The 26,225-nt window shown below is 33.3% G+C and overlaps 1 protein-coding gene across 2 annotated transcripts; it reads left to right on the top strand.

Annotated features, from left to right (window-relative positions):
- Positions 1 to 1,576: 1,576 nt before the first annotated feature.
- On the top strand, positions 1,577 to 25,889 carry LOC140045177 (receptor-transporting protein 3-like). 2 transcript variants are annotated; one of them, XM_072089977.1, is made up of 4 exons: positions 1,577 to 1,840; positions 16,651 to 16,795; positions 19,826 to 20,029; positions 21,313 to 25,889. In XM_072089977.1, exons 1-4 carry the CDS (start codon positions 1,710 to 1,712, stop codon positions 21,583 to 21,585), a joined length of 753 nt encoding a protein of 250 aa, XP_071946078.1. In that variant the 5' UTR covers positions 1,577 to 1,709; the 3' UTR covers positions 21,586 to 25,889. The 2 variants fall into 2 exon arrangements, with proteins under 2 accessions (XP_071946078.1, XP_071946079.1); XM_072089978.1 differs by lacking the exon at positions 1,577 to 1,840 and adding an exon at positions 9,925 to 11,105.
- The last annotated feature ends 336 nt before the right edge of the window (positions 25,890 to 26,225 follow it).

Here is a 26,225-nt window from a genome sequence, read left to right as displayed (position 1 = left end):
CTCAGCATTTTCTTAGAATTGTTTTCGCAGACCTAAGACTATGGCCAGTTATCCTATACAGATGTTTATGCGATATCGTAATAATATAAAGGTTACAATAAAGAAGATTCAAGATTAATTACACACGGGTGTAATATTCGTCTAATCGCGAGGACCAATTAACGATAATTTTACTGAAACGAAGTACAATATAATTTATAACCTAATAATAAGGCCTTTTTCCGTGTTCACTGGTAAATTGATTAGGCAGTAGGCCTACTATATAAATTGTTTTCTGCTTGCCGCGGATTATCTTCCCTCTCCGCCCGCCCTTTCCGCCCGCCCAATTGTTGTCTAAACAGAAGCGTTCAAGTAACGTTAACCAACACATAACATAACGGTAATAGTGGACGGATTTGGGGAGAGAAAAACGGAAACAATTTCAGCCAAGCCACCCGATTGATATGACAAGTCTAGGCGGTTTAAACGGAACCGTTCAATTAACATTAACCAACACATAACATGGACGGAATTTTGAAGATAAAACAAAACACGGTATACATTTTCACCCAAGAAGTTTAAACGACTTCCTAAATATTAAACAGAAGGGCAAATACATTCAATGGTCAAAATGTATGTTTCAATTTTAAACAAAAATTGTACTCCCTTTAAATAAAAATAGGAGGGGTTGGGGAATGTTTTGGTGGTGGATCATACCCATCTACCCTCACACCCTTGCTAAACGCCCGTTTTTCAAAATCACAACCCGATCATAATTAAGAAATGCAACCATTGATATGAAGACAGGGATAGACATTTTAAAAATCGTGTACTGTAATTACAATTAAAATGTAAACTGAGCATAGAACAGGATCACGCACAAGGTATGGGTGAAGAACTTCCAAAACTACGGTACCTCGCGGGATTAATTCACAAAGAATATAAATATATAAGTCCCGGCTTTATAAACAGAAAAGAAATATTACCTTTCGTTACGTTTAGCTTTTATCTGTAACATTTTTATTATAGGCGTTCTCCTATATGAAACAATAGGCAGTAAGCTTAAAGCCTTCTTCACACTATCAGACTTTATGACAATCAAATTTGATGTGCTCATATATGGACATGATGATGTCATATCACTACCATATTTGGGAATATTACTACCATATTTAGGCACTTCACACGTTTTTTGTTAAACTAGTTTGATAGTGCTGACAGGGTTTCGTGCATGTTGTGGATCACCTAACTCGTCTTGATGACGAGTTCAAATTTATGTTTGATTTTATATATAGATTTATGTTAATAATTTTTTTAAAGCAATATTAACATCGTTTGATTAAAATTATAAATCAAAAAATAAATTTAATTCATAATTAAGGTTAAAGCAAATCCGAATAGTGGTAAAAAAATAGAGAATAGGCCTAGTCGATGACAACAAAATACGTCTCACACAATGCACCAGCTTGGCAGTTGACCAATAAAGAAATAATGAAGTAAAGGGGAATCCCCCACTTTTCACCGAACCTCACATGACGTATTCACTACTGAGCTTACCAATCCGATTTAGCTATTATATCACATGATGTGTAATTGATTGTATTGAAAACAGTGGAACACGGAGGGTAAACATGTAAAGGATTTAATAATTAGGTAGATTGTAATAGAGTACTCAATCATTGTTATCTCTTGAATGTGCACTCACATATTAGGCCTATTTACCGTAAAGTATGTACAATAGGCCAGGCCATGGAGCTGCGGTACAGCGTGTTTATCGAAATGATCTACCGAAATATGTTATCGATGCTATGGGGTATAACCAAATGAAGATGGATGGGTTGGTGGCGCCGGATCTGGAAATGTAAGTAGGCTAACTAGGCAAGGTGTTTTCCGACATCACGTGTAGATCGTGCTAAAGCAGACTTTTATTATAGGTCTGCTGTAGGCCTACACATTTCCCTCATTTTTAATATTATGTTAGTTAAATTCCTTAAATTCATTCATTTAAACAATTGTTGAACAACTCTCAGGTTTTACACCATTTTCAGCCTGAATAGGCCTTTATTTGCTCTATTATCCAAATACAGTCACACATACATATTTAATCCATTGTTTGTCCTATGAAACCCCGTGGTCATAGCATCTTTAGTCTTTATAGTATACTTACAACAGCTTTTATAAAAATACAATTTAAAAATAATCACTAACAAATAAAATCATAATTAAACTGATTTACAGAGAAACATAAGAGAAAACTGTTACACTGTTTATTCTATTATGCCTAGTATAAATTATATAACACCAATCCATATAAACATACTTAATTTTTCATGAAATGAGAGTATAGCATATACAGGCCTTAATTAAGTTCAGCGAAGCTTCCCTGGTAAGCTGAACGATTTACTGAAACCAACATTTGCAACTGTGGCTTCAATCCAGCCTGTTGAGCCTGTTGCACTACGTCACTACGAAATACCAGGCTGTGGCCATGGATTTTTCCACAATCATCTTATTATTTAAATTTAATAAATACATTTTAGTATATCACCGGGCGGTTTAGATTAAAGATGTTCTTTGCCTGTTTCTATATATTTGTTAAAAACATTTTCTGTTTGTAGGCCCATAATAAACAGTCAATAATTTGGTTGTTATTTATTTAATCCAATTGATTTTCTTCTTTTAGATGGTATTATACCAGGCATATAAAGCATATATACTGTTAGAATATAATATTTTTTAATGAGACTTGTTTTTGTAGGGATAAATGCATTGTACATAGTGCATACTGAGTTTATTTATTTATTACCATTTTTAATGAGGGTGGCCTTAATTGATCATTAGGGCCCTCGATTAAACAAACAATACAAACATGAAATATGAGTATATAAAAAGAATATAAAATCTGTGTAGGAGTAAATCAATTGTTAAGTTCTCTTTCAATAATAATAATACCGTACATGTATGTAGGCCTAGTGATATCAAAACTAAGCTTGTTTCAGTTACATTTATTAAAATGTTACTTTTCCTCTTTTTCTCCATTTCAGTACAAAAACTGTTATTATTTCATGTTTATATTATATGATATTAATACTTTAATGGGCGTTTATTATAACATTTTATCAATAAATAATATAATATTTATCAACAATTGATACAGTATTATATATTTACAATGACGTATGCAGGATTTTGAAGTGAGGAAGGGCATGGCCCACACATTATTTTATTTAAATGACCATTTTGACCATCAGTGAAGCATAGCCAAAGTACGTGTCAATACCACCGTTTGCTATGTAATTGTCAAAATATAGTGAAAAATACAATACAACAAATATGTTTTCTACTTCAATTCAAATGGATCAGTAATAAAAGATATATTGTCCCAATGAAAAATTAGTATTATTTTTTATTTTTTGTATTTATTTATTTCAATATGCCATTTTAATGTCACATAATAGTTATTCACTTTGACCAAAAATTGAATCTAAAAAAATGTTTTACCTAAAAAACTATAATTTAAAAATAGTCAATTGACTAGAAGTCAATGTGTTTTTGATTGAATATAACCGTTTATTTTATATTTTTATAAGTGAAATAATAATTTGTGTTGATTTTTTTTTCTACAGAAATAAATAACTTGATTAAAACTGCAAAATGGCCTATTCAAAGTCTGGTTTTATTAATCTTTAATCTAATTTTTTGGTCGACAATACATCTTTAAATTAACATTTTGAGCAACAGTGTATCATAGCCAAAGTGTATACAATACCACCGTTTGCAATGCAATAATGTTGTCAAAAATACAAAAACTATTTTTTCTCCAAATTCAGATTTGATCAGTAGTTAAATTATTTATAATCAAAATATGTTATGAAAATGTTTCCTGTTGAATTCAGTGGTACACTCCAAGAAATGGAGGTGCGTCAAAGAAACGGGTTATAGTAGTTTGTTACTATTAAATGTGTACCGCACATTGCTGTTAAATAAAACATTAAAGCGTGGTTCCCACTCCACTAAAGCTTGGTTCCCACTAGAACGTAACGCAGGGACGTTAACGCAACGCAAGTGAATTGACCAATCACAAGCGATTGCTTATTCGCTTGTGATTGCTAACTGTCTATAACTTCGCTTGTCATTGGTTAAAACGCTTGCGTTGCGTTACGACCTTGTGTTGCGTCGCTAGTGTGGGAACCACGCTTAAAGCGTGGTTCTCACTAGCGACGCAACACAAGGACGTAACGCAACGCAAGTGAATTGACCAATCACAAGCGATTGCTTATTCGCTTGTGATTGCTAACTGTCTATAACTTCGCTTGTCATTGGTTAAAACGCTTGCGTTGCGTTACGACCTTGTGTTGCGTCGCTAGTGTGGGAACCACGCTTAAGAGACGCATCGCAATGATGTAGACGTTGACCAATAACAAGCGACAGTTCTAATAATCTATCTCTTGTCACTTCACTTTGATTTAAGATGACCAAGGCAAGGTGCACAATTAGTTTACCTTACCTTTTACTTATAAATATATATTAATAATTATTTTACTTATATGAATATTTTATCTTCGTCGACTGTGACTAAATTAATAATAAAGTATCTTGTTAAAGTGAAGAACATCTTGATTTTTCTTGACATCGATACGTTTATTTTAGGCCAAAATGTTTATTGTTTTATTCTTATCTTATTATTATTACTGTGCAGGTCGATTGTACCAAGGAGTTGTAATTACAACAATCAATTACAATTACTCCCTGATTGTACACTTTAGACATGAAATATGCACATTTTATACTTTAGCATGATGTTTTAAAAATAATTTTTAATAGTTGACTTGGACAAACCTATACTTTGGATGATCAATAAACCTAATAATCATCAGTACAGTATAGGATTTGAAAATCAAGCTGGAATGTATGCGTTCCGGCGTTATCACAAAACAAATATTGATTTTGGTAGTATATGGTTTTCTAAGTACAGCAATCTAGATAATAATAGTGTGTTTTGTATTTGGCCACACACACTAATGTACATTATATTACATTTTTATGACCTCATAACAATAATGAATGCAATATAAGGCTTAAATCATGACTAAACACGTCGCAGGTCCCACAGAAATAATATAATAATGTAGGCTCAGGGCTACTTGAATGTACCATAACTAGTCTAGGCGCTTGGAATTGCCGCTTTGAGCAGCGACACGTAGTTTTTTAGTTTGGTCGTCACATAGGCCTAGGATCAAGAAAAACTACCCCTGTTGTGACCTACTGTAACCTTGTTTAGCCAAGACAAATAACTGTCTGCTGGTAGTAAAAGTTGTATTGAGTTAACTAAATTTGAACAATTGTTGTAGAAGGGATCTATGAATTGTGGCACATGTTATACTCAGAAAATGCCAGCTATTTCTACTTTTTTTTTATCATTGTTTTTACATTTCATTTTTTTGTTTTGTTTCTGGAAAATATCAGCAACAAAATCAGATCTATTTTGGGAAAGTTGAATTTACCAGAAAGTTTATACTTAGACCAAATTGTATATTAGTGTATGACCATTACGGATGCACGCTTTAACGACCGGTTTTTCTCAAGGACGTTAGAAAAAAAATTATTATTACAAACAAAATCCTACCATAGGAATAAAACTAGAAAATATATTTTTATTATTTACGACGTATGTAAATAAAATTTTTATTTAAATGCAAATCAATTAATTCGATATATCTATTGTACAATTGTTTTCTCATTTATTTCATTTTACTTTTATTTCGGATACGTACGTCGTATAATTTTTATAATTATTTACGACGTATGTAGGCCTAAATATAATTTTTATTTAAATACAGTCAAATCTAACCATAATTCGGTACATCAAGAGTGTACAATTGTTTATTTATTATTCATTTTATTGTACCATAGTTAGGCCTAAAAAATTAATTGCACCACATTAGAAAAAAACAAGTTTAAATAAAAAGGCTAACACACATAAAATAATACACCGGTATCAGGTCATTGCGGGATCTCCATCATTTTGTAATGGAGCCTGGATGATTATTTTTGCATTTTATTTTTTTTTAAAGATATTGTCCCCTTTTTTAGTCTACAGCTCACTATATCGGTCGGTCGGTCGGTCGGTAAGCACTAACTAAAATGTGAGCATTTGCAGCCATGTATATGGCCTTGTTTTTTTTTATAGGAATAGGCTGCCATTTTTATATCGCTTAATAGTTATTACTGTGACCAATAAAGAAAATGTTAACGTGATACACGTAATTTAAGAAAATTCGAAGCCCATTTTCTGTCATATCACGTGAATAAGGTGATTGAAACTACGAAATTATTTTCAATGCTTTTGTGGACAATAAACATATTTAATGGACCTTATAAAAGGATTATGATATGGACTACAGTAGTAGTAGTAGATTCTGTTTGTGCATTCTAAATATTCCGGTGGAAATTCCCATCCTGATAGTGGTGTCCGTTTTGTTATCCTCACGCATGACTGAATGATTACCGCACTTTACCTGCAATGTTTGCTATGTGCATTTAGTAGGCATAGATGGCTTAGCCTGGCTTAACCTACATTTATGATATAAAATAGTTCAAAATACTGATGATGCCAAAAGAGTAGCATACATTTTTTTACAAATAAGTTAAAGATATATTGTCCCCCTGAACAATTTTTTTGTACATTTGCTTCGTTGATTATGCCATTTTAATGTCACGTAGGCCTAATAGTTATTCACTTTGACCAAAAATTGGATCGGAAACCAAACTATGTAACTGAAAAAATTGTAATTTAAAGTCAAATTGGCTGCCTGCCAATGGATTTTTGGTTGAAGTTAACCGTTCATTTTATAAGTGAAAACATTATTTTTTAGATTTTGTTTTCAACGGAAGTGATTAAATTTGTTAAAACTACAAAATGGCCTATTCAAAGTCTGATTTTATTAATCTTCATTTTTCATGTTTTAGGGGCACAATTAATCAACGGTATTTTGTCGCAAGAGCCAGGCAATGTCGAGGAAAAATGTTTTCCTCGACATAATATAAAATGGTTTTACTATAAAATATGGTTTAAAAACTATATAAATATGCCTATGTATTAAAATTTCATTTTTGAAAATGGGATTATTAAAATTAACAAAATAAAAAGTAATTAATTATTTAATGGTTACCTTACCGAATATTTTGGTTTAAACAAAATATTTGGTAATATTTTTATAATAATAAATAAAATTGTTTACAATTTGTTTATGTCATACGCATTCAACAGCGAGCAAATCGCTAATTACAGGATGAATAGACTATTAATAATATATCATGCTTATAAACTCATAAGTCTCATTTAAGGCTTGGTGAGTGGAGCTGAAAGAGTCGTTATTTACAACCCTAGCACTAGGTCAGGATTGAACCCTGCACCATGGGATTGGAATGGAAGCCCGTTAACCACAAGGAAACAGCTCCACAATATTAATTATGATTTATTTTTTTTAATGAGTCACATTTTCCAGCGATGGAGAGTAATGACCGTGTATCTTATCAGCAGTCGATACTGTATATATTGACATTATCATTGAATAAGATGGACATGATAATGTCAACAATGAACGGAACATAATATGTGTTTATTTAAAAGTATCGGTCGCACCTCATTTCGGACGTGATGCAATGCATTTCGATCGATACGCAACTTATATTCCTATGTTTGTGTGTATTGTTTTTCTGTATACACATAACATTTACAATGAAAGAACAAAATTACACAAAAAAATGTGCAGTCGAAGTTCAAAATAAGTTTGTCTCCAAACTTATTTTGAACTCCGACTGCACATTTTTTTTGCAGACAAACTTTAAGTCATGGCCACCAGAATAAATTAGTTATTGTTTGTTATATAATACACATTGTATTATTGCAGTTTTAAAATACAAAATACGGCAAAGTGCTAAAAAATGCAATAATCTAAATCTAAAAATGTAGCCTAACACTACCAAACTAGATGACATCATCACGTCCATATATGGGCACATCACATTCTTTATCACATACAGTTTGATAGTGTCGACAGAGCCTATTACACAGGGGGACAACAAGCTTTCCAAATAAGACTTCTATTCCTCAGGGTAAACAATACTTGGAAAAGTAAAACTATATGCATAGTGCGTATGTGTATTTGTGTGTAATAAGAGTGTGAACAATGCCTAGGGTTGAAACGAAACGGTTCAACGAACTATTTACCTTTTTATTATTTTCTATTGTTAATAATACTCTCTGGTACGTTACACAATCACTAACATACAATAGAAATAGAACCATTGTTCAAATCGAGGACGCGGTTATTTTCTTAGAATTCTCCGAGGTTTCATAAAATGTCTATTATGAATATTATGCTTCCCTGGTTTTCATGTAATATTTCATAATAATCTGTATGTTGAACGTGATGTATTGATTGTTTTTTACACAAGTTCGTATTACGTACGCACGTCCTTGCGCTGCGTCTACAGTCAAAACCAAATATTAACATCTTAGAATAGGCGTGTTAATATAATATATAATAGTCTCTCTAGGCCTACTAAATATGTGACCAGAAAAGCTTTTCATGAATATGTTATTATTATTATTATTATGGAAAAATGAATAAACGTATAATATTAGCGGATTTTTTGTATTGATTAATTTTGATGTAGATACACACTATGATTGATTAAACGTAGTTGACGTATACTTAATTAGTCTGACAGGAGAGTTGCCGTATAAATAATGTAATGAATAATACGCGTGTCTATTTTAAAAGGCATCACGTGACACAAGGACATAATTTTAATTAAAAACAACATTTTTGTGTGACGATATAGAGGGCGCGCTTTATAATACGATACGAACTACGTTAGGCTAGGTATTTCCGATCACATCACGACAGTCAAAACTAAAGAAGAAAAGAAACGGGTTCTGACCGATTTCTTTATCCTACCACGTAACCAAAATTGGTGACCAATCAATTCGGTTGCGCTTCAAATCGACCACGGAGCTTAACGTCCATTCAAAAATTTATTTTACTCTAAGAAAATTATTTGACAATCAATGTACAGAGAGTTTGTAAAATTTACAAGTTTTACATAAATTTACAGGTGCACAGAATACTCTCTTTAAAATATTTGTTAGCTGTATTTAAAAATCTGTTTGAAGCCAGGCGTGGGGAACAAATACATTCTCTTTGATAAGAATTTAAGCGTATTGTGTAATCATAATAATAATAATGATATTCCTACTTGAAATAGGCCTTTGTTGTTTGCATCCTTTTGTTGTTGTGACGATTATGCAAACATCGCAGGAATATTTTACAGGCATAATATATTACTTCCGATGTTCGTATCATAAAACGAAAAAACGAAATCACCAAAACAATACCAGTGAAAGAAGAAAGAAGAGATTATTCGACATGTTTAGTCATAAATACGTCTAAATATAAAACTGTAGATCTGCGCACAACACCAGCCCAGCAAAATGGTTAAAGAAAACAGAAAGGCTCCTAAGTAAAACAAACAAAGCACATCACCATCTAGACTTGCTCCAAGTCTGTAGTTAGTGTCTTTTTTTATGTAGTCCACCAGCCAGCTTTTCGAAGTAGTTTACGTATAAAACGCTATATGTGCCAAAATATTTACCGTTTTCTTAACATTAATTCAGTCTAACAAAGAAACCTTCAGAAAATTATTTTTGGTAATACAGAAGAGAATAACACATACAGTATTTAAAGATATATTGTCCCCTAGAAAAATATATATTTATTTTTTAATGGCACACAATAGTTATTCACTTTGAAAGAAAAATTATTTACCTGAAATGAATACATTTTAAAGCAACACATAGTTAAATTGATTGGAATTTTGGTTGAATTAACCGTTTATTTTGTATTTTTATAACTGAAAACATTATTTCTATTTTTAGATCGGAAGTGATTAACTTTCTTAAAACTACGGCATGGCATATATAAAGTCGGTTTTATTAAAATTCATTTTTTATGTTTTTGGGGGAAAACATCTTTAATATACGATGGCCTGTAAGTGTCACGGAAACTTTTTATTTTTTTGATTGCCGTAATATTTTTTTAAAGTTTCCGTGACACTTACAAGCCACCGTATTAATATTTTTAATTGTGAACATTATAATTGCATTTTGATTGTTGCAAATTGGAAAGGATGCCAATTTATAGAAGATAGTAGGACATATAGGCCCGTATGTTCTATACTATGACGAATGATTAGAAACGCTCTGGAATCTAAAAATAATACACTGTAGCATTTGTAATATGATAAATTAACTAAAATCTATTTAAAGACTTAACTAATCCATATTTGGAAGCGACAACGAAATATAATTACTTGTGAGCATGCGTCATATGGAGCACGTGAAACTTCACATGTTTTAAAAAATTAAATTGATTTCTAGGCTTACCAGTCACTGACAACTAATACACTGTTAAACATGTGTTGAAAGTGCAATGATACTTAATGATAGTAAACGTTCTTAACCTAAATTACATTTGATTCATTTTAGAACTTTCGTTAGGTAAATTTAAGAATTGAATGTTGAAGGGTACACACAGACGCCGATGTGTATTAATTACTTATTAGTGTACGGATAATGACATAAAAACTAGGTATTTTGGCACGGAAAACGTTAGTATAAGGTGACTAATACGATGATGGTTCGTCAGAGGAAGCAAGCATGTTTCCGGCGCTAGGCCTAGAGACAACCATCAACCCTTCCTCAGTAGTAAGCAGACGATATCTAGTGGACATCATATCCCCATGAAGAGAGAATTACCGGCGTGTTTGTTGAGGTTTTACGGGGTGGATTTAATCCCGGGAAGCCCTCAATTGAGCTTTTAGCCAAAATCTTAGGAGGCTAGGTTTTTACATGCATTTAGTTTATACGCGAAAGAAGGCCTGTTTTTACCGATTGGACGTAAGTGATTGGAACGCACCGGTTAGGAGATACGGTTGGAGAAGATCACATTTCGGATGCTTCTAACAAACTTAGTTAGCTGTCAAAGTGTTAGCGGCATGGATTACATTACCCAATACACGGACACAAATGACAATCTTTATGATTATTTACCATTTGACAGGTTAGTTATCATTAATAAAATAACAATGTAGTTACTAATACTAGGTCAAAATAATCTGTAAAATTATTTCTAGGCTGTATAGTTCTTTCTTAAAGTAAGCATGTTGTCACATTTACTTCTTTATGATGGTATATTAGGTGCATATTGTAGGCTAGGATATATAATACAGTGTCTGTCAATTTAAATATTTTACGAGAATATTTAACTCACGACGTGTTGCAATATAATACATTTGTTGTTAAATCATATATATAGTCATCCCATTTTCGGTACTGTACACCAGTATACATGCATGGTTTCCTAGCACAGGCTTTGCTATTTACCAGGGTAATGTGTACCCACCAAAGTTAACTATAACTGTGCCCATGAAAGAAACTTATCTGGGTAAATAACTAAGCCTTAAAACGGGCCTATAGAAAGATTTTACTGTTTTATTTGATAATCCAAAGTCGCACACTTTGGTGGTCAGAATTTAAAGCCTGGATACACTAGCAAACTTTGCAATCCGAGAAAACTTGCAGTTTGCCGAAAAAACATTAATACTCCTAGTGTGAACTGGGCTTTACTGGAAACTTTATGAAACTTTAATTTGCAAACTGCGAGTTTGCTCGTGTTACGTTTGCAAACTGAAATTATCCGGTGTAGACTATAGCTTAAAGATAAACTATCAAACTTTATGTGACAACAAAATGTGATGATGCTGTCATATCACTACCATATTTGGGGATATCACCATATATAGGTACATCACACTTTTTTTGTCAAATATGTTTGATAGTGTAGACAGAGCTGAAGGCACACGTACCGTATTTTAAAAGATGTAGGAACGTCAACATACTATACCTATAATACTACTATAAATATGACCTAATTAAATAGCAGTTTGAACGCTTAAATTACATTACATTCTGATGAATAAAATTAAAGTTATCTTCATTTAGAAAGATAGAATTTTATCTAATTATTATAAGATACAATACAATTTGTTAATGATTTCTAATAAGCTGGAATGATATTTACCGGCTTTTTTGGGTTATCCATGGAAGACTACTGTATGTTTTAATTGTTCTTGTTTACCAATTGTAATGGTTTGTGTAGGCCTACTTCCGAATAAATTCAAATCAAATCAAATCAAATCTTATTCAACGGGATAAAATTTGACCGCTAAAATTAGAGTGGGATTATTATCAATGTTTTTGATCGATGATGTAAATTTAAATAAAATAATTAAACACATAAAACAATTTGAAGACCATTTATAATTGTCTTATGATCGATAGTTTTTGCAGCCTAGATCACACTAAACTCTTCACGAATATTTCACTATTTTACTTTTGCCAAGTTTATCTTGGTATTGATGTACAGTTACAGTATGTGTCATGTTTGCGGTTCTATTTCAATCGATGACTCGTCGCTTGACCGGTCAGGCCTCCTGATCGTGCATTATTGATAGAAAGTTGTGTTTTTTTTAAACATTTACTGTACGTTACAAGGTACTGTAGCCCCGTGTGTAAAATGAAAATGTCCGTTGAAAAACAAACTGATATAAACCATCAGCCTTCAAAGTAACAGTGATACTAGGAACCCCCCTCCCCCCATTATTTTTCCCAGATGTGAAGCAGTACGACTGTCAAAGCAGTACGACTGTGAAATAATTTGTTTAAAGTGGCGGTTCTGCACGACTTTTTTTAATGTTACAAATAGAGGATATCTTATTTTCACGGAGCCAAATCTCATTTATCATTTCAGTTCAGGTTTATATTTTACAGTAAACAATAGAAAATTCAAGACGCCACAAATAAATATGATGTGATACCGGCTAACTATTATCATAAACGTTATTGTCTAGATTATTTAGATTTCAAATATTTCCCCTCAATTTAGTAATATGACAATGACAAGATTGATATTTGTGATGCAGTATAGAATTCCCTGAATATGATACGAAACAAAAAGTATTTTGATCATAATTGTAATATTATCTTATATTTCTTAACTTACGTTGCCGTAACTACAATACGACGTGATATAAAATATCGGACTAGCATGTGAAAGTGTTCGAGGACTGTCGGTGCCATATTTGTTGTATCCTAAATCTTGAATCCTACTAGGATGCAACTCGGGGACGTATACGCAACGCAACGTAATTTGACCAATCGCAATTAATGGATTATTCGAACTGTCGCTTTGCCATTGCTTGCGTTGAGTTTACGTCCATACGTTGCTGCGTCCTAGTGGGAACCAAGCTTTATGCGAAAGATACTATAATTGCATTGCATGCCTCTTCTGGTGGGGATATAAAGCAAGTGGTCCCGTGTACACATATTGCGCATGTGCACGGTCACAGAACTGGTACACTTTCAAATCTTCGCGCGGTGTGCTGCATGCATAGTACTTCTATACACTTGGCTCTGGGTGGAAGAACATTTTTATACTGGAGGTTACACAGTATAAAGAAGAAATAAATAGGCCTAGAAATTAGAATTGAATAATGAAAGATCGTACGAAAACAAACCATTTTGTTAGTTGGCCTACTAACTTAACGGAAGTGTTTCTGTGCCTAATAAAGCTTAACTTCCTTTCCAATTCGTAACATATTTAAAAATCCAAGGAACGCATCGTTATACGCTTTGTTTAGAGAAATGGTAGGAAGCTTGAGATTATTGAATATAGTTGATGCACGACACATCTGAAACTGATCGTGGAAATTGATAATTAATTAATTAAAGAACAATAACGTCTTTATAATTATTTTATTGATAAAAACCTTGTTTGGTTTCGCTCAATTATTTATCTAACATTTTACAAAAGAAAAACAAATTTAAGAAATCTACATCTGGTAAAGAAATAGATGTTGAAAATAGAGGAGCTACTTTTAACGTGGTTCTTGCAAAATATGGAATAAGCAATGTTGTATGTACCGTATGTGTTGGCAAGCATGATCTCAAATAAATAATGATAAATTATTTTAATTTACACCAATTCATTGCTGCTGCTAATTACTATTATATGTTAAATAATTAGTAAGTTAAGTTATAATTGTCAACGTTTATACATTTATTTCGTTTTCTTTTCTATTAAAACTATGTATACACTATTAAACTGGTTTGACAAAAAAGTGTGATATGGTAGTGATATGGCCAAATGTGGTAGTGATATGACATCATCATGCCCATTGGGCACATCATATTTTGTTGTCACATAAAGTTTGATAGTGTAGACAAGGCTTTACCTTTCTAATATCATGTTGTTTGAACCCTACAAGTTTTGCTTAAAGTTAAGGTATACGGTACCCATTTCTCAAGATATCAATTATTGTTATTATTATAGAAAAAGATCTTCATATAATATAATATTTTTAATTGATTTGAAATACAGGTTCTTAATAAAGATCACGTAAATAAATATAGGCTAATTTTAATGAAAATTCAAATTAAGTTATTTTTGTATTGGTACTTTGCTGTTGAAACATTTAATCTAGTTTATACCAGCACGTATGAACTTTAAACCCGAAATAATAATTATTTAATTGGTTGTTCATTAATTGGACATTGACACGTCAAAGAGTTTACACCACTCTGGTTTTATTAAATCAAAATGACACCATGAACATTGCGGATGTATCCTATGCCAATCGTGGGCCTTAGGCTCTGTCTACACTATCAAACTTTATGTCGACGAAAAATGTGAAATTTTTTTCAAACTAGTTTGATGGTATACTACTCAAGATATCATTTTCATAGTCATTTAATAGTTATTAAGATCAAGGTTTATACTAAATAGAACATTATTTATATTTACCTTGAAGGCAGGATTGAATCGAAAAAAATGACAACATGAAAAGGTAGCTGGTTGTTTCTTTTGTGGAATTTCTTTATTTACCTTTTAACAATCACAAATCAGCATAGCTATAGTATAACACTTTATTCAGTTCACAATTACACCATTTTTAGAAAATCTAGGGGATGTTCCCATTTATTAATATTAGTATAGTGAATGGTACTGATACGCACTACACCAACAAAAGGTTTTTAAATAATAACTTGTAAAGGTGGGCGGTTAGTTATTTATGTAATACATACATTGTATTTTTGTTAATCTTTGATCTCTTACGTTCTGCTTTTAATGATGGTTACTTTTTTAACTAGAATTTTCTTGTAATTTTGATTTTATTGTCTTGTGTTGTTGGAATTGATTTATTTATATATTACATTTTTGTTAATCTTCAATCTGTTATCATCTGCTTTTAATGAAGTTTACCCTTTTAAATTTCTAGAATTTGCTTGTAATTGTGTTCTTATTTTCTTGTATATTGTTATATTGAAATTGATTTATTTATATCAAGTCAAGTATCATTTATTATCATTTGTTTTAAGAAAAAACTTAGAGAAATTCTGTTTGCTCTGTTGGCGGAGCACAATATCCAACGGACACAATACGAACTCAAAAACAAAAACATTACAAAAAAGTGTCTACATTATGTCTAAGGCTCCAATAGCTCCTGGAAAGAAACGATTTGTAAATCGTGCCTTATTTGCCTTAATAGAACTAAATCGCCGACCGCTGCGCATGTATTAAATGCATTCGATTTTGGTTAAACTTTGTCTTTTTATTCATTTCTTTCTTTGTTAAATTAGCTATCAGTCTGACATTTAATATGAACCGAGTTGTATGTTTTCCTGTTGCATTGAACTAAGATCTAGTCATCAGGTGCTACTGGACATTCCAAGGAGCAAACATAGTTGGGGAGATCGGACTTTCAGTGTTGCTGGACCTAGGCTCTGGAACCACCTACCCTTGAACATTAAACACACATCATTATTGAAACTTTAAGTCACTACTCAAAACTCACCTTTTCTGATTTTTTACAGCGCCATGAGCAATGAATGTTGGAATGGCGCTATATAAATCGAACGATTGATTGATTGATTGATTATTTGCATGCGCATTCCTTCTATTCAAAATAACACGTTTCCTAAGCTTACCATTTTTGGGGATCAAAAGTTTGATTTGTTTTTAAATATAGAAATCAATTTCTATGATTTTACTGTCTTTAGGCTATTATACTATTCCTATATTTTAAAGAAATGAGAAAATTCTGTAGAAAAACAAAAATAATTATTTCACTTCGATCCAGTTTTTGGTCAATGTGAATAACTATTAGGCCTATGTGACATTAAAATTGCATATTCAACAACAAAAATATATTTTTAAAATATATTATCTTCAATTTTTTATTTCTTATATTAGGGATGTCTCCTGCACATGGATGGGTTGACCGATATTAAAATATAGATTTGTTCGTATTGATTTTCATTAATCTTAATATTTGTTTTACTTCTTGTAAGAAAAAGCCTTCGGCCCATCTTAAAAAAAAATAAAAATAAATAAAAGTAACAACCGTTTTAGGACATGCAGATCATGGTATACGTTGTGGTCACCATGGGATCGTGGGAAAGGCTCCCCGGAATATGGTTGTCCCAAAGCAGGAATTCTACTGTATCTATTTTTACAAATATTTTTCAATTATATTTTTTTCTGGTAGGATGGATGAGATCTGGCATGGAGAATTTGCCAAAGTGTTTTCTCCTTTCCTCCCGCACATATGGTACTTGGTACCGACGCCAGGCTCCCCTAGTCCGAGGTGGAAACGCTTTAAAGATAGTGCGAAAGTTCGTTTCTGTTGCCAGGTAAGACAGTTTTCTATTGATTCTTTACATAAACAACTTTCGATTTTGTGAGAACCTGAAGAAACCACAGCTTTAGTATTATTTATAATAAATTATTGTATATAATGCACTTTCCTGTTTCCCTTCCGGTTTTACAAAACCAACATCATTAAAAACTACAATAAACGTTTAGATTACTCTTTTTTTATTTAAATAGGTCACGGTACTCTATGTTTGTTACGAACACTGATTCTCAAATTATAAAACTTCCCAGTCGATGAGGGAGCTATTTAAAGATTAACGTATTGCAGTGTGATAAACTAGTAACCCATATTAAGAGGAATCATTCGAGACCCAGAAAAATGAATGAAGAATAGGGATGTCCTCTAAATAGGGGTTGGTCGAAGTGTTGAAACATATTACGCCTCGTTCCTTTCGCGGGGAAGTGTCCCTATCGTATTGACCAATTTACAAAGACGAGTGGTAACGGTAAGCGGTAAATAGTAAGCGGAAAAAAGTATATGAATATATAAAAATATATGTTATTTCTTATATTATGACCATTTACACAAATCGCTGAGCGGAAAACCACTCAGAGAGACAAGATTTAACGTGGAACAAGCTACGCGGTATTCAGCTTACCGTCTTTCTACTCGTCTGTGTAAATTGGCCTTAATGGTGTTTCAAATAAGAAGGAAAGGTACTTTAAATTATAAAACTTGCCATAGATAAAATAAAATTAAAATAGTTTAAAGAACAAGGGTAAAGTAATGTGCCTATGACGTCAGTATACGTAGCTCACGAAGCAACAATATCCACGCGTGCGTGCGTGCGTGCGTACAGCCAACACCATCATGCTAAACTGTGTGCTGTATACACTTAAGCTAATTTCCTGGATGGATTTTAGATTACAATACGAAGTTCATTTATGCTGGTCGTATTTGAATCAAAAGATATCCACATGACGGCAACAATACTACTAAGTCCCAGATCGGCGCCAAATCGAAAACTCCCTATTTTAGACCTTCGGTTCATTATAAAACATGGCGGTAATATTAAAGATTATAATAATATACGTATCCAGGGTTCTACCCGGATGTGAATTATACACAAAAGCTGGTTATTATTGTATTCTATTGGTGTTATTTCGAATAACATTGTTATAGGCTCACATTGATATAGGCCCACATTGCTATAGGCCCACATTGTTATAGGCTCACATTGTTATAGGCCCACATTGCTATAGGCCCACATTGTTATAGGCCCACATTGATATAGGCCCACATTGCTATAGGCCCACATTGATATAGGCCCACATTGATATAGGCCCACATTGTTATAGGCCCACATTGCTATAGGCCCACATTGCTATAGGCCCACATTGATATAGGCCCACATTGCTATAGGCCCACATTGCTATAGGCCCACATTTTCTGCCGCTAAACCTTTGTCGAATCTCCAGAGACATGCTTTAAAATTATGGTTCTCAAAAGACTTGAGAGTTTATACCAAAAGATTTTAACTATGGGATATGTTGAAAAAACGGACGCGATACACACGGTGCAGAAGGCAATTATTTGTTCGGATATACATTTTCAACTACTACAGAGAAGGTGTGTTGGCGGGGAGGGGGTCTCTCTTAATCCATTATTACTTTCCACTGTGTGGGATCATATAGACGCATGGTAATCATTTATATATTTTAATGAATGTAGGCCTACGTATGAACAATGAAATAATCAAACAAACAACGAACAAGCAAAGCTTGGTTTCCACTAGTACGTAATGACGTAAGCGCAACGCAAGTGTGTTTACCAATATACTACATAAGCGACAGTCTGCCGTTATTGGTCAACCCACTTGCGTTGCGCTTACGTACTTGCGTTTGCGTCCTTGTAGGAACCGAGCTTTTACAATAATCCTACTCATATTAGTAAGAAAATATAATGTTATATCGGCACGGCTGCGCTGTATATATTGTATTGTAAGTGAATAGCAACATAAGAAACATAAGATAAACCGCCGATAGATGAGGATATTTAGGTCAAATAAATGCGTTTACCACAATTATCAGTCATGAAGCGTTAATAATGAAATCATGGCCCGACGATTGTGATCAAGTGTTTTTGTAATGAACGCTTCGATAAACAACTAGGACAAGTCTACATAACATTTTTTTTTTTTATAAATTGATATAAACATATCGCATGGTGGACACGTGAATTAATACCAAAAATTAAACAGGATATTACAAAGTGAAACATAAAGAAATTGCTATCAGTATTATATCAATAGTAATACTTCAATTCAAGTATAAACTTGCTTTTGCTTTTAATATTATATATACATTTATCATGTAGATTGTATTATAAATCGTTACAAATCTGGTTGGTATAATTACTGTTGTTGACCCGAAAATGTTGGTGCCGGGGTTGGTGCCTAACTTAATAATAATAATATCCTGGATTTATATAGCGCCTAATGTTGTGAAACCTCCAGGCGCTGTACATACACTAATACGATAAAAGGGATTCCAACCATGCCGAAAAAAAAATCCCCGCAACCGAAGGAAGGAGATACGCCCTCGTCGCTAACCAATGATTGGTCTAATTGAACCCCGGTCAACACCAGTTGTGTCCCGGTCATCCCGGACTGAGGCGCCTCCGTAGTGGTAGTAGAGCTGTATCATGCATGATCGTTTGTTTCCAATCCCAACCTCACTGCTAAGATTGTAACTCACTCACTCTTGTTACTCCATCCCTAAGCCTAATGATATAGTTTATCAATTTTGTAATTCATTACATTGACATCATTTTCTATAGCGCCTTTACAATGATCAAAGAGCTTTACAATAACCGATCATCTGGTGAACAGTACTTATAATTGGATTTGTATAACATTTTAAAAAATCTAGTCGTGTTCAAAATTCCGACTGTGTCGGTATTCCGAACACAACCACGTCAGAGTTTGGAATATATCTCAATTGAGAAGTCGGTTCATCTGACAAGTAGTCCTAACAGTAACAATTGTTTAATGTTTGATTTTCTTTAGACATGTGGCCACGGATGGACTTCCATGAAAGGTCGTGTTGTATTCTGGTATTTTCTTAATTATCCTTATTATGAAGGATTTGTACATTTTAAACTGTATGGCCAGCAATGTCAAAGGTGCAATAACGGAATGTATGAGACCGCCATGTGGTATCCAGAAGAAGTCAACAAGGTTTTATGTAATCTGTACAACAGGATTGGCCAGGTGAGACACGTGGATTTATTATAATTTTGTTCGTTCATAGTTTTGAGTAACTTTGCCTCGTTGCTATCGTTTATTTAAGGAAGGAGTTATTATGCTTAGATAACCCTCTTAGCTTTCTGCACACGTTACGTCGAGTCCGTAAAACCATCAAAAGAATGCAAAGTGATAGATTTAGTAGTATAGGTATGAAACGCCATTTGTGCAAAAACATTCATCTTTTTAATAATACTCAAGTCAAAACTCACTAGACTTGCAAAGTTCGTGTACCTACTTACATTTGTATAGATTTACATTTATATAGGTCGCATAATGCTATATCGTTGTAACTACTAAATTGCTAAGCTAGTTAGTTTGCGACGGATCATCTACGTCCGCGTCATTCGCATACCGCAGCCCTAGAATACTCCAAATTGTCAAGGAATCAAGTGAGAATTTTTTATGCATGCGCATTTTAACATGACGTAACTATTTTGTAGATCGTTGAAAATCGAAAGCTCCCTAATTTCTGCCTTAGTAGTTAACCGACACATTTTATTTTGAAAGAAAAACACAAATTCTAAAAATGAGTCATGTTAGAGTCGCCAAGAAAACTGTCAGCTAACTAGTGGTGAAACGCATGTAGCACGTACGCCAGTTCATCGAAATAGGGCACCTTAAAAGATAAATGCTATTACGATGACACACTATGAGTAAGAATTGGTTCTTGTTATAATGATTATTCGATGAAAAATTGGTTAACAAAATAGACCTGTTGCGTCAAACGTATCTTGTATGAACTTAGTCAAATAGACGTGTTGCGTCAAACGTCGAGGGTTTAGTTAAATAGACGTGTTGCGTCCAACGTATCTTGTATGAGTTTTGTTAACTAGACGTTTTGCGTCAAACGTTGAGGGTTTAGTTGAATAGACGTGTTGCGTCCAACGTTATACCTTGTAAGAGCTTAGTCAAATAGACGTGTTGCGTCCAACGACGTACCTTGTATGAGCTTAGTCAAAATAGACGTGCTGCGTCAAACGTCGATGGTTTAGTTAAATAGACGTGTTGCGTCCAACGTACCCTGTATGAGTTTTAACTAGACGTGTTGCATCAAACGAAAGGCACTTCTTCTTCATTTCATTTCATTTCATTTATTTATTTATTTCACTTTACAAATATATAAATATAAAGTGGAGGAGCCTAAAAGAAAGCAAAGCTTCAGAGGATGACGAGGAAAGGCCATACATGGGTGTACGGAGTATTGATTGATAATGATATAATAATGTTATTTCTTTTCTCTTTATCAGGCCTATTATGGGTTTGTAAAACCTCCGATGAGATATGATCGTAGGGCAGGCAAACCCCGTACACAGCACAACGCCGCACTTTGCCAGGCCTGTCAAGACGGGGAATGTGACAGCCGTCCTCGAACTACTACGAACCCAGTAGCAAGCGGTGTAGTTAGTACTACCGGTGGAGGAACCACTACTCCACAAGCACCACCACCACCACCGCCGCCGCCTACAACGACAGTCATACAAACCACTCCACCTCCAAAGACGACGACGATACGAGCCTAATTCGTGTGTGTGGCCGGGCCGTAATTGCCGATACTTAATGAAGTGTAAACCTGTGGCCGTTTTACAAGAAAAGAGTATTTCTAGATTTTAACAAGTTCTATGAATTTTGTAATTAAATTGTTTATTTTTGCGCCACAAAAAAACAGAAATATAGTGTATTTTCAGTGTCATGTTCAGTTGACACGTGTCGCGGAAAAGCTCTATAAAAATTGCTCTCTTTAGTGCCTTGAAGACTGTACTACCTTACGACTAACCTCTCAAAATGTATATAATTATTTAACAAGTATAGCCATACTCTTTCCATTTTGAAATGGAAGAGAATATCGAGTTGTTGCTTCATCGCATAAAATAATAAGTACAATCTCTTCTTCTCTATTGGCCTATTCAGGATTAAGTTATATACCCAAGTAAGTTGGTTTACGGTTTACATTTATCGCTAACTATGGTGCATAGGAACAGACGTACCCGTGTACATAGTGTAAGCTTAAACGCAGGCTATACAAATTGCGAGAAAAGGAAAAAAAATAATTATTATATTAAAGATTTAAAAGATTTGAAGTTTTAAAAAGCAATGTTTAAAACAATACAATATGTGTATATAATTGTTTCTTAATATAGCAATGACGTCATGTTAGTGTTTGTTGCACTTTTAATTTTATGTATGCACTATGTACAGCAGAAAGTAGTTAAGAATTTAAACTTTAAAGTGCATAAAATGCATTATGTTGTCTATTCTCACCAAAGTCTTTCATTGTTTGTTAAGCTAGACGACACGCATTTGTTTTCCTATCTGGTCAAGGCAAAAATCATGAATAATGCATAGTATAATTATTTCCTATGTTAAAAGAATTATTACGCGGAATTGTGGGTGTTTCTGACGTCACATTAAACACAATTATTTTGATAAGGCCTGTATTAGGAAACAGGTCGACTATCGTATCTTGTAATAATGTTTCTCCCGCCGAAGAAGTCGATATGTCCACAACCTGAAGCCTATACCACTGAGCCAAACAGCAGCTGCAGAAACCTGTTACACAACCTATTTAATACAGGAGCCTAAATGCTTATATATAATATCTTAATTTATCATTCATGGTTTTTGCTTGAGAAGGATAGGAAAAAAATATTTCAGTCGGTAGAATTGACTAGTTAGATAATAATATAGTTATCAGTACTTAATATTGACCTCGCGTGGGCCTACTAATATTATTATTATTTTATTTCTGAGACAGATTATTATTGAACATTGCGTATAACTAATAGAATTTTATTTATGAAGCACATAGGCCTACAGTAGAAAGTAGAAAGGGTACACCTTTCGGGATCCAACAGTGTCTTCTTAATAGGAGTATCCAATGAACTGGCCGCCATTTACCCTTGTTCGTTTCATGGGAAAGTCTCCTCAAATAAGTGTTCCATGAATAGAGGTTTCCCGAAGGATAGGTTCAGTTGTAATTTCTATGCAGAAACTTAAGATTGCGGGAAAAAACATCAGATTTAAAGTGTGAAATTACGCTATAAATAGTCATGTTTTTACTGTTTTCCCATATAATGTATCTTGAAACACCGCCTTTTTACGCGAACTTTACTTCGGGGTGTTTATGACGTCACATATTCAGGGTCAAAGACATACAGTACGCATGCGTGTGTGAGTTTGTTTTAAACAAAAGTGGGACTAATAAGAAGCGCAAGATGAGTTTGAGAAAGAAAACTTTACCGTTAATTCTTAGAAAAAATCCCTATTATTAGATTGTATGAATTTTTGTAAATATTAGTTTTTAAGATTACTGTATTTCCGGCTATATTATGCCGTTGTGAGTTTAAGGGCGTTCAACAAAGAAAACGTCGGAGTAAAAAGAAGTCTATTTATACACCTTGTCTATTTACACTTACGAATAATTTACGAGTTAAATACTTTTATGACGCACAATTCTATAGCAGAATGGAATATGTCAAAATTAGTCTACTGCAGTTTACTGCAGTAAATAACATTGTTTTACAACAATCCTAACGTACGTTTTCAATTAAGAAGTTTTATCCTTGCAATAAACAGACGTGTGTATGTTTATCTAAAAAAGGTTGTTTTAAAGAATAAACAAAAGGTAATTACTGAAGTAACTGCAGTGGAATAATTCTTTACATGGTCCATAAAGTGGTTTTGATTATGATAGGGTTTAACATTTTCATCTATCAAATAAATATATAATTACCGGATTCACACGGTAAACCATGGATAAATTTATCCCTGAGTAGACAGTAGAATCATGGAGCTATAATATGAATTGTATAGCTCCATGGTATGGTAGGGCATCCTGTAGGTTAATTTATGATTATGTATTATCTTTAAACGTGACGTAAGACTGTGATTTCAGATAGTACAGTAAAGAAAGTTCGCCAAAAAAGTGACTGGCACTACACTGTACCGTCTGCAAAACTGTCACTTTCTGTTCTCCCTAACCAGCAAATCAGTTTAGTAAGTTTAGTACCGGTGTCACATTTTTCTCATGTGATACAGTCCGTTGTTAATTAAACTTATTTGCTACCAAATTGTTTTGATAATAAAATAATACTATACAATCTATATCCGTAGTAAAACACTAACAGATCATTTTGAAATCTGCTTCACCAAAGTGGATGGATGACGTCATTTAAAATTTCCAAAATTATGTAATTTCACAATATAGGTACTTTTTTAAATCAAATAGTCTATCAACAGGATTTTTTTTAAAGTTTATAGTATCAAGTCCAATGACAATAAACAGCCTGCAGTATCGTGTCTGGTGACGGCTGACTCCTAACGTTAAGCATGGAGATCATACATATGCCTACTTTTAGCAATAATGCCTGAGAGGCTCATGAGTGTTATAATGTTATTTAGTGGTCCTCTAATTTACAAGGATTGCCGCCAGCAGACACGAGACTGTTGGCTGTTTATTGTCACTAGAAATGATACTGTAACATTTTAACCGTACGTGCACCAGGTGGAAGTTGGTTGGGGGGGGGGGGGTGGTGTTGATGGCTATGATTACATGTACAGAGAGACCACCTGAAAATACAATTGTGAGTGTCCACTTCAGTACTGTATTTCCTAATATTTGGGGATGACACATAAAGTGGCAGGTCTAACAACAATTTGCTTCTTTTTATGAGGTTATTTTGATTCGGTTTATTTTGCCTTTACAGTTGCATTACAACTAATTCATATATATAAAGTATATATAATATATTTTGTTTTCTCAAATATACGTATACATTTTAAAGTGTAAAATGTGTGATATAGATTAAGTTTTTTCTTTATGAATGTGATGTTAGATTGTTTACAGTTTTATGTGTTTTGTGTTCTCCAAAAGTACGTAATGTGTTAGCAGGATTGCCAGTAGATTGGTGTTCTGTAAGAACGAGATTTAGGTTATATTACCACAAGAATTATCCAAAATATTTAAAGAAAAAGACAAACTATTAATTAAAGCTCGTCGTGAAGTACACGCACTTGATTCTAAAGTATTTTCAATGAAAATTGAATCGGTAGAAATTATAAAGAAAAAGTCAGTTCCATATTATAGAATAGAGAAAGTTTGACGTTGGGGGGCGAAAGTGAAACAATTTGGGTTTAAGTGAATATTATTATATTTGTAACGGCTATTCTACTAAACTGGAATCATCGATTTATGGTTTATAAGTAGATTGCGTTTAGGGGAAGTATCAAAAAAAAGTTCAAAACAAAAGAAAATGTATATTAGGTTTAAAATTAGATCAACGTAAAAATATGCAACATCGCCTTAGTGCCAATTGTTTGAATAGTAGCTTTGATCTTATTATTTTAAAGTGTAGTATATAATACTACCACCTCATTTTGCAACAAAATGACTACTTCTGCATTTTAAATGTATTTTATGCCAACTAATTCTGTTCTGTATTTTAATTGTAATGTAAAATGTTTGGAATTGACTTTTTCTTTACACAATGTTCTGCCCAGTTTTGTGATGGCATTTTTGAAGGAAAATAAGATTGGTTATGTGCGGAAATGACGTAAGCAAACTTACTTACATACCCGGATTTACCTTGTCATTATGCAAATAATATTGACATATGACCTTAAAGAAAGCATGGACAAGAAAACGGATGTGATTTAATTTTACTAGACCTACTTTGTTTATTTAATTAGAATGTAATGGAAAAATGCAACAATATATTATAAGGAATTTTGTCTATTTTTTATGTTATTTAATTTGCAATGAACTTTGTTTTCGTTACTAGTGCTTGTTTTTGAACGCTAACAATGTACAAATAAAGAATATTACAAAACACATGTCTATATGTCTGTTGTTACTTTGGATGCAACAAAGAAAAGGCTTGGGCCTAAAAAGAATAAACTAAAAATGAAAACATTTGAGGGGGCGAACACAGCAAAATATGAATAATTCGGGAAGTGCGGTGTGGGGTGGGGGGGGGGGGGGGGTAAGTCTAGCTATATTTTATTACTCAAACATTACACTCGAATCGTCTGGTCCTAAGATATTACTTAATGCTGTTCTTGAAGACTTAATAGAAATTCACTAATAATTCTCGCTGAGTCGCAATAACTAAACTTTAAGTATTTACAGTCGAAAGACCTGGATATTTAAAAAGACATTTAAAAA

This window comes from Antedon mediterranea, chromosome 3, assembly GCF_964355755.1.
Source record: "Antedon mediterranea chromosome 3, ecAntMedi1.1, whole genome shotgun sequence".
Taxonomy (NCBI): Eukaryota; Metazoa; Echinodermata; class Crinoidea; order Comatulida; family Antedonidae; genus Antedon; species Antedon mediterranea.
Note: the sequence above shows the minus strand (reverse complement) of the source record. Positions and strands in the feature narration are given on the sequence as shown.